Here is a 17014-nt window from a genome sequence, read left to right as displayed (position 1 = left end):
AGTTTGTCAAGTGTGCCTGGAATGTTGGATTAGTAATGTTTTATTGGTAAGCACTACAACTGCACACAAATCCATCTCAACGTCTCTTTGAATATTCAGTGTATCGTTTATGGCCTCTGAGCTATGAGCAGCCTACCTCTCAGGCCAGGAAATACAGCTATCTACTTTCTTAACAGTCTCCCAAGTAACTGGTAATAGCTTTAGTGTTAGAATTACTAGCATCAGCCCTGGCAGTGATACTAGAATTAATACCTGTCCTGAAATCTATAATAATATTGCTTTCCTCAACAGGATTCCTCCCATGGTGACATTTTGCATAGGTTTTGCTTAGAGGTGCCTTTGCTACAGCAGTACTTCCAGAGTGCACTAAGTTCACCACCAATCATCACTGCAGATTCTTCATTTGTTATGGTCTTTGCCAAGAATCTGATGTTTTCAGATGCCAGGAAGCTGATGGCCTCCTCTCTGTGACCCATTGGCTCCATAATAAATGTAAATGGAGATTCTTGTTGATACGCCTAAATCCCCTTTATCCTAACTCAGCACAAAAAAAGTAGGAAGACAGCCTATATCTGCAGTTTTTTACTTGCAGAAGATGCGCTGATAAAATAGTAGCTTTCCTGTATTCATAAAACTTCTGAAATTCTCTTTCCTGTTTCTTTGGGAGCAGAATAGTGATGATATTCATCTCATTCGGTGGAAATTTTGGAGTGCAAGGCATACTTGCGCTGCTGCAGACCCTAGCCATATGGTTGTACATTTTCCTGAAGAAACAAATGCAGACCAGTTAAGACTTGCTGAAACTTTGGTGCTAAGGGTCACAGACAAGTCATCTTTTTTTTTCCATACAGCTTCTGCAATCAGTAGTCTTGAATGCTATGAGAAGAATAACAGAGCCTTTAGGGTCCATCTGAATAGTGGAAGGATCTCCATGGCTTATTTTATTTCTGAAATAAATCGTTTAAGAATTTAAGATGCCTGATAGCACTGAATTATTCCACAGTGATTGGAGATATCTATCCCTCTGAATTTTGCTAGTTTCCCTTAAGAAGAAAATTAAGGCACATCTTATAAATATATTTCACAGCTGTATTTCCAATGGATGCACTCCCTCTGAGGATTGCCATCTGTTCCAATTATTCCTTCATTGTTCTTGGTTTAAAATGTAGCAGCTTTATAAATGCAATGAAATTCTTGCCATACATTTGTCTTTATTCGGGATTTTAGCTTTTTTATCATTTTCCTCAGGGTGACAAGGCTGTTCTCACATAGCCAGTGGAAAATTATACTTAAAATATTATCTAGACGACAATCTGTCTGAAGTACTCAGTAGCATATAGAATCACAGTTCAAAGTGCAGTGGTGTTTCTCTGTTCTTTATATCTGGTCTACCAAGCAACTGATGGACCAAGTACTTCACCTGTTATATCTGTGTAAACTGATATTGCCTTGAATAATTCCCCTGAAGACAATAAAATTGCATAGCTATTAACTGAGTGTGGCATGGTAAATACATATGTGAGTAGTATGGAGAAGTATATCATACAGGAAAAAAATCTGGCTGCCCAGTAACAATTATTCACAAGAACACAGCACAAAAAGCTGACACACTTTCTAATTCTCTGTAACTATACAATCTTGAAAAAGATACCAGATATGCTGAAAAAAGGCCTACTGGAAAGAGTTCACAGAGATTGGGAGTCTTAACTCTGCTTAGCTCAGAACACTGAAATCCCTAATGCAGATGCAGAGCCTTGCGATTGCTTCTTGCTATTCTTATGTGTTGAAATAAATCAGAAATTCATCTGCTTTCATGCAGCTTTCTTTGGGATGCATACATTGGACATAATATTTATCCTGCCCACTTCCATTTTCCCAGAGACACTATCTGATTTCTCAAACTAAACTGAATTTCAGTAGAGTGACTTGCACCTTGAGCAGCACAGAGGGGATGCTGCAGAAGGCGAGCAGGTCACACATTCTGCAGATGTAGCCTGCACTGCTATATTCCCTCTTGCTTGTAGATGAGCAAGGCAAGAGTAGATGTTTTTGCCTAAAAGAAGGCTCCTAGAGTCTGTTTCAATGAGAAAGATCTATAAAAGATTAGGACATGATTCAAATAGCCATCTAAACTTCTGATGGGAACCTTGCTGGCCATGCTTCATAACACCTGTGCTGGAAAGCATCTTACCGATAGGCGTTCCCACGCCGTAGCCTTTCGAATCAATGAGCCCCCCAATCTGGGTGAGATTGCAGTTTCTCTGAGTCACATACTCTATGCTGGTCGACTCCATTAGTAGTGCGTAGTCTGTTGTGAGCACACGCTGGATTCCCTCATCATTGTTCTTCACCAGCGCTGTCTGCTGCCTGCTGCTCATGAATGCCCACATCTTCTCATATGTTGATATTTTGGATTTCTGAGGAGGGAAAACGAGGGCACAGAATCACACCAGCACCCAAATTATCCTTGCAAAATATTCCTCAGCCTTTTGTTATAACTGATACCAGTAGAACATCTTGAATGAAAGACAACCGGTAGCAGGGTTTTCCTTCCCACAGCCTTTCCCTCTTACTGTGCTTTATGCTGAGGAATCTTTTTTTTTTTTTTTTCCCCACTTCCTTTGCAGTGCCAGGAACTTCATTGCTGGCACGACTGTGGAGTGCTTTGAAGTTTTTTGGGCTAATGCTGTTACACGGATTACAGCACATAGCCCAGCTAAATTAGTGCAGCTGGATACTGTTACACTCAGAAGCAGTGCTTCTGCCTGTTGGGGCAAACACACTACTCCAAAAGCCTGGTGATGAATAAAGTACTAGCTCTTTTGTATTGATGTCACTTGCCTAGAAGTCATGTGCTTCAAGGATAAAACTTGAGAAACAAACACAAAGCAGCTTCTAAGCAATCTTCTGCTTTCTGCTTTCCATTGCAATCATTCTTGAGGACTCTATCCTTCTCCCACTGAAGCTAAGGGTGAGTTTGCCAGGAGCAGTGTGTACGTGTCCTCTGTCAATGCCCAGCTGCACAGGGAAGAGGTATGCCAGAAGCCCCAACCACCCCCCTACAGCATTGAACATCCCTTCCTCCCTGCTCCTTTCCCTGTGCTGTGGGAGCCCGCAAGGGATCCACACACTCTGCAAGGAAAGGCAGTGCCAGTGCTCCCTTGTTCCCACTTCTGCCTTTGTTGGAGGATATGAAATGAAAAACTGAACCTGCTCAGGGATGTGCTGGAGTCCTGTGCCTGCTGCCCTCAAGATGTGTTATCTACAAACCAAAAAGCCTTCAAGCACTCGCACAGTACTAACATGATTAACCCTCTCTCTTCCTTGTATGCTCTCAAACAACATTGAGCACACAACGCCACTTTTGGATCAAATATCAAGATAGACTTACAGACAGCTGGACTATTAGAAACTGTCAATAGAGATGACTTTGACTCAAGTTGGTAAAGCCAGCCACTACTGAACTACTCTGTGCTACAGCCTAGCACGAGCCTGACACACACAAACATTTTAATGTAAATATGAGTTGAAGGTCCTCCACAGGTTTCCCCGGTTCTGAGGTAGTATATCCTCACTTCCTTCATGGGCCCTAACTTTTGTTTATAGCCATCATAGTTGATTTTAGACTCACTGTGTGGAGACTGTATGTACTTATTAAACATCAGTGTTTGGGGGATTCTTGTGAGAAGTTGATTTTCTGGTTCTTCGAGTTTTAAGTGTTAATATGCTTCACCTGTTAAGTCAATAGCTGTGAACGCCACCTAAATTCCACCTGAATTTGGTAAGCCACAGGAAACTGCTGAACTTTGAAGATGGTTAAGTGGATCTTTACTAGTAGTAACCATTTTTACTGCTCAGTTGGAATAGTCTTTGAAACTGATGACGAGATTATGCAGTAGATTGAGTCTGGTATTGAATTTACTGGAAGGATGTATTCCTTATTCATATGAATTTGAAAGAAACCTTCTCAACTTTCCAGCTCCCATTTTTTTCAGGATAGATCATATGCCAAATTCTGGCCTTTGAATTCTCATTGATTTCAGTGGAAACATGTCTGCACATCAGAAGGTAGGAGCTGGCAAGAGTTGCAACATGAGATTAAGATTTGTTATCACAGAGGGGCAAGAAAGCAGTGGAAGATTTATGGATGTGTTGGAAACAGAACAGGACAGCAGCCTGGAGAAATATGTATGTGTCACCATTTGTGACATCTTGCCTTCAGCTGGACTTTTCCCAAATTTGGACATGCACACAGATGGTGAATGCTTCCTGAGATCCTGCTGGCTCGCCTGCCTAGAACCCCATCCCCTAGCTGGAGCACTCCTTAATTGTCCAGGCCCTCTTTTCTGGGTATTTTCATCTGGTATGGCCAGATCTGCTATCTGTGTACAGGGAGTAGGCTAACTCTGAGGTTCGTTCAAAGTTAAAACTCCATTTTTTTTCCCACAAACAATTTCAATTGCTTTTGTTTTCATTCCCACCACCACCTGGCTAGAAGGCAGAGTCATTGCAGAAACTTCCTTGAAAAAATTGCCTCTTTAGCAATAGGTTTCTGGGGATGCTATTGCAACGGGGATACTAGTGTAAGGCATTCTAAATTAGTGGAAAAAATGCAACTGTTAGTATAAGCTTTTTAAACAAGACTAAATAAAAAGTGATACAAGTTTGAATAAACGTGGAGTTTTCAGGAAAGCAGTGGAAGTACCTTGCTTTTCTCATATGGTTCCCAGCCTGCATCCCATCCAGCAGGTACATTGTGTAACTTCATCTTTCAGGGGCTTCTTGCTGCTACTTTACACACAAAGTCCTACACCAGAGCTCTTCAGAGTTTGCTTTGTGTCAGGATCTTTTGCTGCACTTGATGTCCTCAGAAAACTTTTTGCCATGTATGTCTCCTTTTTTTTACTGCTGTTGCACCTGGTTGTGCTGATTTGTCCTTTACCTTTTTCTGTCCCCATCACATCAGCACTCCCAGGTGGCAGGACTGTCTCTGCAGCACAGGCACATTGTGAAAAGCACCTTTCACTACAGCTCAGCTCCTTCAGCTTGTGGATCACAGGGGCATGGCTGTTGCTGGGTACCTCTGGGTGTTGGGGTGCTCCCAGAGTCCATCACAGCATGGAGCAGCCTGGGGGAAACTGTCCAAGCCAGGCCAGGACTTCACAGCTCCCCCAAAAGAGGCAGGGTTATTTCAGGTGTCTTCTCTAGAACTGTTATGGCAAAAGTGCTTTTTCTTAAACTACACCGCAATGCACATGGAGAGTGCAAAGGGGAGTAACTGCTGCCCAAGAACCCTTACTCCTGCCTTCTCTTCATTCCCAGGTCTCTCACTGGTGTGTGTGTGTATGTGTGCGTGCTTACCTAGCTCAAGAAGTATGTGCAGTATTTTACAGCCCAAGGGAGGCAAAGCCGTGCCCTTGCAGAGCACAGTCTTGCTTTTGCATACGTATCTATCGTATGTATTGTACAGAGTCCTGCTCCATGATTATTTTTTTTTTAAGTCCTGGGGAGTGTAAAGAAATCCTAATCTTGTGAGGATCTTGAAGGGCTTCTGTAATAAAAATAATAACACCTTTTATATAACACTATGTGTGTCTCACTGGTTTGCAAGTGTGATAAATTGTATTTTTCATGCATCTTTCACTATGTCACCTTCAGTCTGCCAGAGAATCCATCTCTATTCTGTACAAAAAAATAGTGTCCTTTCACTTGTGTTTGTGTACACGTGTATTTCAGTCACAAGTAAGCTAGCACATATAGCATATAAATATTCAATCACCTTGTCTGAATTTCTTTTTTTGAAGGTTTTCATTCTTTTAAGCCTACAAATTTTAACCTCAGGGATTAATGGTGAAAAAAAACCAACAGTGTAAAGCTGGAAACAGTTCTAGAAATCTGTTCAGAACTTTTCATGTTGAAATTCAGAAGACATTTCCTTTAAAAAAAACATGGAAGCAACAGGTTTTGAAGTTTTCGCTCTGATTCTGAATTTGACTTCAGAATAGCAATGGCAATGACCATTTTCGGGCAATGAAGAACTCTTAGACAAAGGGAGTTTCCCAGAGTCCTTCAGAAGGTGGCACAGCTGCTTCCTCCTGCCTTATATTCCTGATGAGAGTCTGGTACTTGCCTTATGTAGTTTCCAGGAATATCTCCAGATGGGTTTCCCAGAATCTCTTAACGGAAATATCAGCTCACCATTTCAAGAACTGACTATAACGAGGCTCTGAAAAATACTGTAGTTTGTGCATTTCTCTGTGCACAGTATTCAGCCACAGGAGAGCTATTACAAGGGCAGTTCACCCTTGACAGCTCCAGCAGGGATAGCCTACCATCAGATCTATTACGTGATTGAAACGTCCTTAATGAGCATCATTCATTTGAAAGCTGACCCAAATAATGTAGCCAAGATTGGTTTTGTGTGTAAGAATTTTGCCTTGTGTGGAAGCATAAGGGCTTGCAGTTAAAGCAGGGCAAGGGTCTCGGGCTGGGGCAGCACGTGCATGGCACGAGTGTTATTTTGCCCCATATGCTGCTTCCCCACTGTGTCTCATCCTCTTCAAAGGCACTGCATATTTGACTATCTGTAAACACCATTCTTAGATGCTACAGTGAAAAGGATGATACCAATTCATTCAGTGCTTAACTTCCCTGCTGAGACTACCGATGAAGTTGCTAATTAATTCTAATTGTCACAGGATTTTTGTGCATATCCTATATTTATAGCTTGTTGGCTTTTACGTTGACATTTTATGATGTTAACCCATTTTGTATGTAATTAACACTAATAGTGAAAAAAAAAAAAAAAGTCGTTATTTACAAAGAAATTAGCCCCAGAAAATCAGAAAATGATCTTTTACTTACAGATGCGCTCCTGTGTGTATGTGGCCTGTATATTAATAGTCTGTGTAATATTGTCTATGGACCATTTTAAAAAAGGGACAAATAAACTTGAGTTTTGACTGCCTGCACTATTATTGTGGTGCAAACGTGACCTTCAGAAGTTATCTTAGCCAAGTGGCTGAAAGAAGCTGAGATCCCACCCCGAGAAGCAACCTGGAGGAGAATGTCCCCAGGTCCATACCCTGATTCCCTTCAGACTCTCACATCAAAGGCACGGGTTAGCCCCTCACAGCAATACAACATCAGATTCTCCATATGTCTCAGCGGAAAATCTCCTATCTTTTACATTAGTATTGCTGAAGGATCCTCTGTGGATTTGAGCAAATGATGTATTCACCTATTATGCTAATCCTTTCAAATGTTGTGATCCGCCTCACCATTTATTGCTGGAGGGCCATGAGTCAGGGCCATGAGTCAGTCCAATCGCATAGAGCTGGCTGATGCCATCTTACCTTGAAGAAGGTCATTGTGGATCCGTCTCTAACAGCCCCGTACTCTATCTTGGTTTGCTTTGCCAAATCATCTGCCGAATCAATGGGGGATTCCATCCTCTCCACGGTCAGGAAGGCAGCCAGGTTGGCAGTATAGGATGAGATTATGATTAAGGTGAAAAACCACCATATTCCTCCAACTATTCTGGTAGAAAGAGCTTTGGGCATCAGCTCTGATCCTGTCACAATATCATCAAAACGATCATATTAAAATGATGCTGAAAGATGCCTTTCCTGATACCACAGACTGTTTTTAGGCACCGAATGCTTTTATGAGCTGTAGTATGATAAAATGATTTAAACAATAGTCTCACAGATGCACAGCTAACATTTATAATGGTAACACACTGTGAAGGGGATGTATGCCATGATACATGACAAATGGAATTATGCTTGGGTCTAAGCCCCATTACATCTCTGAGCTAATGCTCGTTGTGATATTAACCTCTTACATCCCCAGCAAGCTATGCTAGCGTTTTTGTTCGTTTCCCGAATCCCTTTTTCCCAGTATACTGTAATCAATTTTTTAACCAGAGATCTTTAGCAGAATGCTATTCTGCTTACAATCTACCTGGCAGAAATACTTTACAAAGAGAAACTTGCCCTGTGCATCCTATCAACATACTTAAGCAGAAACAGGGTGATCAATACGATTCCAGTGAACTCATCAGCCTATATGAACCTGTGTTCAAAACCCAGAACACATCTTATTACAAATGTGTCATTTACATTTGGAAATGTCCTTTGGATTTACTAGGCAATGCAAAGTTTTGGACAGTGTATTTAACACTCATTGCTGAAAAGGTTTTAGCAGATCTGCCTGCACGTCACACCGACAAATATCAAAGTAATCTGCTATTGTCATAAAACCCCACAGAACAGCATGTGTGGGTGTTAAGTGCACTGAAACAGCTTCTAAACAGCTCAGATAAACTGTATTTAAGCCACACAGGTACTCATATTTCTAAGTGTTCTGATGCAAGCTTTGTGCTGTTTTTTCTAGAGGTGTCCCCACTCACCTTAGCTTGTTACTTGGGATTCAAGGATCTGGTTCAGTAAAGCACTTAGACAGTCACTTGAATACTTTTGACTTCAAAGTTAAGCCTTTGCATAATTATTTTGTTGATGAAGGATGAACTTAAGAAAGTACTTAAGTGCCTGTGAATGGAGATCTTAGCACGTAAAGCTTTTGATGTGACAAACATAGCTCTATTACTGGAAAAACATGTTGACATATTATCTCTCTCCAGCTATTTAATGATTTCTGTAAGAAATTTAAACACGTTGCAGAGAATACTTTCAGCCTTTGCAAAAAATCTGAATGTGACTTTTGGGGCAAAGACTGAAAGAGTAAAAACTTTCCAAACAACCAGCAAACAGATTTGACTTAGCTTTGTAAACATATAGACACGTCTCTTAAAGGTCAAAGCTAAGCATAGCCCAAGGGTTTGAGTAGGTTGACAGAATTGCCAAACTGAGAAAGCAGATGCTCTGCCTGTGCAGCCCTGTGCAGCCCTGGTGCTGCATGGATTTCAAATTAAACCAACAGTCTAAAAGCAAAAACTCTCACCTGAAATTTTCAAGTCCAAACATACTCATTTCAAGAGCTGCAGCTCAGTCTGGGTTTATGTTTGTGGTCTGTTGTACTTTCTTGATTTTCAGCTTAGATTTATTTTTTTTTTTGAATACAATGAAATCTTTTCCTGTTTTTTTGTATTGTTGCTCTCAGGTATAATATGTGTTTATTTCTAATCTGGGGTTGACCTGCAAAAGCTGGCTTCTAGGACTGCTGATTCAGATCATCCTGAAGGTATTATTTCTTTTAAGGTTAGACAGCTACACAGAATTTCTACACTTGGACCCTGATGCAATACCTAGCTCTGACATATACATCCCAGTAATGCATAATAGAGGGATACCTTGCAGATATCTCAACAAGCAACCACGAAATCTGCCAGCGCAGCCTTACGTTGGCACGAGAGAGTAGGCGGAGAAGCCCTGTGTGCTGAATTTGCAGGGTGAGACGCCAAACCTCCTATCGTTTCCTCTAGCAAAAAGTTGTTTGTGAAAAAGCAGCAGAATACATTCAGTTCAGTTAAGCCCAAAACACCACAGCCTATTAATTATGCAGTGAGCTACTGTTTTCCTTTTGTGAGGTGTTGAGCACACTCTGCTTCCAGCTGAACCAAGCAGGCCCAGCATGTCTTTTGATCACTCCCATGATTATTTCAGTTTTCACCTTTTCGAGGGCCTTAATTCCAGCAAAAGGCATTGATATATGTTCCATGTTCACTGGCTTCACCCTCTGCGCTCTCCTTAACCAGATACCCCTGGTCTGACCCACTACCTGGCTGAACCAGGGCTCTGACAGATAGCTTTCCTTTCTGAAAGTGATGGTTTCTCTGAATGAGCTGGATGAAATGTGCCCTGTTTGGATGCTTTCAGAGTATGTGTAACATATCTGAGACTTTCAGGGGAAAAACAAAGGAAGTAACGTCTAAATAAAAAAGTTGCTAGCAAGACTCAGGGTCAGAGACAATACTTGCTGAAGTCTCTCTAGTGCCTTTTTATGGCAGACATGACAGCCAATCCTGATCCAGACTTTGCTCACGCTCTGTAGAAAAGAGAAAGTCTGATCATCACATTTTAAAATTTAAGAACAAGTGGCTTCCAATCAAGCATAACAAGCAGCTGCTGCCAACAAGAAAGAGCGTAACGCCAGATGCAGTTTCACAACCATTCACATCATGTTCAAACTCTTCACATTAATGATGATGCACTTACAATCACACGCACAACAAGTTTGTACATGGAAACATTTGTGTTGCCTTACAAATGTTTTTTCTTTCTTTCTTTCTTTTGTTTTGTTTTTATTCTTCTTGAAAGACCAGCAGAGTCTGGTTGGGGCTGACTGTCATGTACCCAAGGTAGTGGTAACGAGCAGACACTGCATCCCACAGTTTGCTGTGGATGATGGTAAACTCCAAAAAAGGCAGTACATTGAAACACAAAATCCTGGGGCACTTTCACACACAGGGCAATCACAGTTATGTACACACACCTGCCTGATACTGTAAAACCTCAGCCTGTGTTTTACGGGTAAACTGGAAGGTAAACAAAACAAAAAGGCGAAGCAGAATGGCTCTTCCTTCATCCAACCTCCTTCAAAGTAATTTCTATGAGGAAGCTCTATATCCTGTCAATACATTAGTGCACCAATAAAAGCAAGTGCATCTTAGGTACAATACAAATTTTATTCTCTACCATATCTAGGAAAAAATCTGCTTCGTGTATTTTTTTACTGCTACTTATGCCTGTTAAAGAGGGAAGAATAAACTGTACCTGGATGAATGCAGAGATGGTTTTATATTCCTTACTTAAATATTTAGGAATTTAACACCAAGGTATTGCTGGGCCCTCCTCTGGATTGCCTTTTTGGTTGTTGTCGTGGGGTGGGGGGTTTTGTTCAGCTTTGATTCAACTTGAAATATTTGTCAGAAAATATTTTCATTCTTTTCAGTAGACCCCAGTTTTGGTGAGTAGTGATTGAATTGGAAACCTTAGAACATACACACCATAAACAAATATGTTTAGTACACATATCTGTTTGACTTCCCATATGGAGTAAGCTTCACTGCCCTTCCTTGTCAACTGAGTAAAATGCCTGCTGTTTCCAAAATCATCAGCAACAGGGACTTGTGACTGGGTTAAGTTAACGCTTCTAGGGTTGGATGCATTTACAGAAGGATGGGACTCATACCTGCAGAAAAGCCATAAAAAAAAGGTTTGGTTTTGGTTTTAAACAGCGTTTGACAAGTGCCAACAAATTTAACAACACTTCTGAAGAAAGAGCATCTTTTTTTTTTTTTTTTTTTTTGTTTGGCAGTTATAACAGTTTTTCTAGGGTAGCTAAGGCTGTTACCATTTCTCTTGGGATGGAGCCCAACATTTTCCTGTTGCCAAACCTCTCATACCAATAAACTCAACTTCAGCATGAAGCGCTTCATATCCCTCTTGCGATCGTTTTACATTTCATCTCTGCTTCCCTTTCAGGTGTTTCCTCTCCTTCCTCCTGCTGCAGCCCTATTCTGGGTTTCACAGGTTCCTCTCCTCTGCCTGCTCCTGGTTGCAGTGACGTGTTGTTTTCTTCCTTTCTTCTACTGCTTAGTTTCTGAGATCAGGTTTTACAGTATACGTTGTATTTACAGAGGGTGGAGTTTACCAGCACAGAAGCCCTTGAGCAGACTGTGGGACGTGTGCGATAACAAAGTGTAACCGGTGTACCTTGCTGCATGAGAGCTCCAACTCCAAACCAGAAACTATTTAGTAAAGTAAAATTGTTTTCCACCACATCTGAGTCTGGGTTGCACGGGTGGGGGTTATACCATTCATATGGTGTAAACCTGTGGCAGTTAACAGAAACAATCTGTAAACATCAAATAGAGTACACACAGCGGCAGCAAACCTGCTGAACAACGCACAAAGTGAGGAGGTTAATGAAGGAAGCACGAAGAAGAAGACCTCAGCTGAAAGGCTGTGCATGGGACATCTCGTGGCTGCCTCGTGTAAGCTCTGGAGCAGTGCTGCAATGCCAGAAGCCATTTTTCAGTCCCAGATCAAGCACGGGGCTACTCCCTCACTCTTCCCACTCCCAGGTTATAGTCCTCAAGGGTGAGGCTACTGCAACACCCCGTGGCTTCCCTGCCCGCACTGCTGACAGGCAGACAGACATTTGCAGGGACAGGGGGACAACTGGAAGCCGCATAGCTGCTCCTTGGTAAAGCATTCAGAAAATCATGAAGCAGTAGCAGCCCCCTAAAGGCAACAACAATTATTGGCTTCTATAGTTGAGATGCTGGATGCTGAACATGCTCTCCCTGCGAAAGGCTGTCACGGCAGCAGAAAAAAAGTCTGCCAGTCATTTGAAGGCATTCAGGAGTAACTGCAGTTCCCGAAAGCCATAGGGCTATGTTGTCAGCATTGCTGGGAGAGAGTTACACAAAGGATTGCCTTTAACAGAAGAATTCTGCTCTATTCCCCACGCACCGTCCTGCAATGTGAACCGTGCCTCTTCCTCTCTGCACTACACTTGGCAGAGCTACATTAAGGACCATTTCTCCCCAGGGTACCTTGCCTGCTGTTGCTTCCCACTGCTGTGTGGCTTGCTGCGTACTTTCTTATGAAGTTTATGAATATAGCTTTAATTGACAATATCATGCCAATACATTTTAATTACTGTTTCAACAATATAATTAAGCTTTGAATTTATGCACAGTTGCAAGCAGAGTGCCTTGCTTAGCTGAAGTAATGAACTCTGATAATAATGAACCCACTAATTGAAACAGTATGTAGCTTAGGATGCCATTAGCTGCACAATATTACCGTTACTAGTAGATAGCATTAAAATTTGTAACAAAAGACGCAGTTTTCAGGTTCAAGATAGAACAGTTCTGCATATACCAGTTAAAAGAAAAGCAATCACCAAGTTCTATGTTTCACATTTGTGCTGGAATAATGGAAACAACTGTTGTGTAGCAACGAAATTCATCCCAACTCTTTTCATGCACAGGTGGAGAAATGCATCCTTAACAAGAGACCCAGAATTAGGACATACATGTTGCCTGAGTGGCCAACCGCCACAGAAGTGAATAGGTCCCATGCTGAGCATTCACCCACAGGGTCCCAGAGTGTTAACACAGGACAGTAAGAAGATGTACAAATAACTCGGTCTGACCTGACTGGGAAGCCCAAGGCTGGGATCTTGCATCATTTCAGACAATAACCATATTCCGTAGGTTGGAAACAAATGTCTCCATCACCGAAAGAGTAAAACAGCCATTGCTAGAAAATGACAGTGAAATTCTAGCAGCAAAACTCTTTCTGCCAGACTAGAGAGGTTTTTATAGCTCTGGATATATATTTAAATATGGTACTAGGGTATACATTCCTTCTTCACCTTGAAACAAAAGCTGATTTTCTTCTTGTGTTTCTATTGCTGTGTTGAGCTCTAAGAAGAGGCTGGCTTACAATTCAGCTCTATTTCACTGCTCAGGCCTTCTGTCTTCCTGGCCATTTCTCCCTGGTTTTGTCCCTTTTCCGGCCTTCAGCAGTAGCTATGATGAGGTTTCTGATAAAGATGAGATGCTCAAGGTCACCTAAGCACCTTTTTATATAGACTCCATGTGACATTATTCACCACTGATGGTTACCTCAGCTACCTAGCTCTACCATCATTGGCATCAACAGCACAGCTGATATGGCATCAGCAGTAAAGGGAAACTTCGTGAAAAAAACAGCTTGTTCATTCACTGCCAGTGTACTTAGGAAAAGAGCTTTGTCAGTCTGTAACCCTTCACAGTGGTAAAAACTTCAGTGTTTGAGTTTAAATATTAATATAACAATGACAGGGCTACATAAGGCTCAAAGACAAATGAGAAATTATTCAGCTGCCAAGAAGTCTGAAGAAATAACAGAAAGATTATCCCAGTCTATGAAAATTATTCCCAAGTATTTGTCTTCCGTGAACTGATGCTAAAATACTGTTAATCATTTAATTTACTGTGGCAGTGTTAAAAAGTGGATGCTTCCTGAGGTTCTTAAAACCAATCTAAACAATATTTGCTGAAACACTTGGCAAATCTTACAGAAATCTTGATGTATTCAGAGACATGAACAGGTCTAGACATGGACTGTAAGAATGGCTTAGATTCTTGGAGTAAATTAAAATTCATAAAATCTGGAGTAAATTAAGAAAACTTGTGAACACAATTGTGTGTACTTCTTCAGCCGATGTAGTTGCGATCTAATTAGGCACTGCTTTTAGGCATCAGTTCAAAAAAAGCACTTGAGTCAGATAAAGATTAAACATTCAGAAAAGTATATTAACTCTTTTGCTGGACTAGGGTGTACTTTTCCTCTTTTTCTAAAATAAGTGGGTTATGAGAGTGATATGCAAACTTGATATATTTAAGTTCTTACAAGTCAGTGTTTGTGCTGTGTGTTATGAATGTGTGTGGGTCTATACCTCTCATGACATGTAAGCCTTGTAGATAATTTCACCCACATTTGACAAACAGGTAGAAACCTTAGAGGTTATTATGCTCCTGCAAGTGTTGTGAAACATTGCAGTAGTAGCCCCACTAGGAGAGAAGCTGCAGGATGAGCTCACAACTCGTTACATATCAGTTAATCCGCATGGGAAAGATCGCCTATAAATCCTTCAGCTGCAGGGAAAGCAAACAAACAGACAAACAAACTTCAATTGGTGATCACAATCCACCATGAGATATAAATCTGTAGGGAAATCAGGCTTCATTAGTTACGCTGCTCTTGGAACTATGCTTGCTAGAAAGATTTTGGAAACAAAACACAACACAGTTACACAGGGTGAACCTATGGATTTACCCAAAAGCTACACTGTGATTTGGAACGATATTTAACAGCCAAGAAAGAAAAGCAAACAGGTTTCACAGCTGATGGTTTTTGAGCACTATGTGCTTCCCTTTGGTTTGCTCTGGCTGTGCATCTGTGTGTAGGCAGCTCTGTGAGCAGACAGAGGACCCTGATACTTATTTATTCTTGCAAACTTGGTGCTGTTATTTTAAAAAATAGAAGCACCGAGGATAACTCGAGCTTTGTTTTCCCTTCAGCCTGTTCTGAGGTGGAGAGGATTGTGGGATGTTTTTAGTCTTGGCACACAACTGCAGAAAAGTCAATCTGTCACAGTCGAGCAGATTTAATATTAGTCATGAATGAGATCATGATTTGTGTACAGTAAGAGTTATTATTTATGGTACAGTGAGCCACTGCAAGAGCTTGTGGGAAGTCATGACTAATTGTATACAGTCCCATAGCTTCCAGGGATGGATACACTCTCTCTTTTACCTAGGGCCAACACTAATAAGTTAACCCACGACCTCTCCTCCTCTAATTCCCTCCTCCTTCTTCACATTCTCAGCAATTTAAAGGAAAAAGCAATTCCCACAAATTTCTGTACTTTGGTAGCCGTATAGAAACATGCAAACAAGCAAAGTATTCACATAGGTTGTCCACCTGGAACAAGGATTGTTCAGTTGACCGCGGAGAAATGTATGTCCAAGGCCAGTCACTCTCAGCAGAACTGCTCATGCGAGTAAAGGTTTTGCAGGGCTGGGTCTTTTGACTAACAGAAAACAATGTATTGGAGGAAAAGCAGCAAGAGCTTAATTTGACCTTGCTTACACCAAAGTGAGAGTCAGGCACAATGTGCTATATTATCAGAATTAATGATTCAGATTACAATGATTTTATGACCTTTAAATGAGGTATATATGGGTATACATTGGAATATATATGTTATTGCTCACTTCTTAAAGTTGAATGGCATCATTTGCAATAAAAACTGCAGCATTTCTGTTATTTTTGCTGTGATGTGAATGCGTAGACTTCCAGCGATACAGCACTTCAGTTCTTATATTTCATACTATAAATGTTTTCTCAGGCTATTTTTCATATACTTTATTCATGTGGAATATATTGTTGTATATGCAAAATTTTGATCACGCCCATGATTATTTCAGTTTTCACCTTTTCGAGGGCCTTGATTCCAGCAAAAAGCATTAATATATGTTCCATGTTCACTGGCTTCACCCTCTGCACTCTCCTTAACCAGAAAAATACATATACAATACATAACAGAAGTGGGGAAAGGCTTAATTAGGGATCCTCAGTAAAAAGAACCAAAACACGGATCTCTGTGAAGCACTAATAAAAATATTTATGGTTTGAATTATAGAAAGGAAAAAATGAAAGATAGGATGAGATCAAATAAATAGAGATGGAAATGAAATTCCAAGGCCACTATCTGAAGAAAAGGGCAATAACTATGCCAGTTCAGAGTCCAGGTTTATTCAGGAGTATAGAAAAAAGCTTGTCTCAAATGACCAGTTTCTTCTGACAAGTTTCTGAGTTCATTTTCTTCCATGCTTGGTTTGCTCTACTTCAGTGCCCTAAAGCAACTGACTCCCAGATTGTGGTCCACGGTCTCTGAGGCCATGATAAGAGGCTTGTATCCAGTTTGTGAAACTATATCAGCTGTCTAGAATTTTTAAGGTAAAGTTTAATGATAAGAGTATAGAGTGCTCTGCTGGCCCTCTGGAGAAGTGATTGTGGTCCACTAGTCCAGAAACTTTGTAGCACACCTGCCTTTGGGAACTTTATGAACTTTGGCTTCATTTGGAAAAGCAGTGTGGGCTCGCTTACTTCCTGCTGGTTTTGAATAGGGACACCTCAGGACAGCACTGGGAGAGAGCCTTGGGTAAACTTCACCTTGTAAATTGTCCTCTTGGGTTCCCGGTCACGTTACCTTGTGTTTTCAAGGGAAAATTAGCTGAGCTAATTAACATCCTTCAGCAAAAATATGTTCACATCCTCTTTCTTACCTTTTAACTCTGTGCACTGTTAGTGGCAAAGAGAAATGCTTACATGCAAGTGTTATAAACTGCTTTTCAACATGTAGTCTGCTGAGGTGTTGTGTACTGACAAAGAAAGGCTGACACATTTCGTCGGATATTTCTCTCCGCTCAGCCCTTAAGGAAAGTAAAATCTCATCACATTGCAATATATAAAAGTGATAGCAGTGT

General features: G+C 41.0%; 1 protein-coding gene across 2 annotated transcripts in view; it reads right to left on the bottom strand.

Moving 5' to 3' along the window:
- Positions 1-17014, bottom strand: part of GRIK1 (glutamate ionotropic receptor kainate type subunit 1) — a 171198-nt gene that overhangs the window by 13005 nt on the left and 141179 nt on the right. For both annotated transcript variants that reach the window (XM_086462335.1, XM_086462343.1), the window contains 3 exons: positions 11679-11797; positions 7356-7573; positions 2192-2417 (listed from right to left, as the gene is read on the bottom strand). In XM_086462335.1, the coding sequence (XP_086318461.1) occupies positions 2192-2417; positions 7356-7573; positions 11679-11797 (563 nt within the window). The remainder of the gene's footprint in view (positions 1-2191; positions 2418-7355; positions 7574-11678; positions 11798-17014) is intronic.

Source organism: Leptosomus discolor, chromosome 1 (genome assembly GCF_034619465.1).
Source record: "Leptosomus discolor isolate bLepDis1 chromosome 1, bLepDis1.hap2, whole genome shotgun sequence".
In the NCBI taxonomy this organism is placed as follows: Eukaryota; Metazoa; Chordata; class Aves; order Leptosomiformes; family Leptosomidae; genus Leptosomus; species Leptosomus discolor.
Note: the sequence above shows the minus strand (reverse complement) of the source record. Positions and strands in the feature narration are given on the sequence as shown.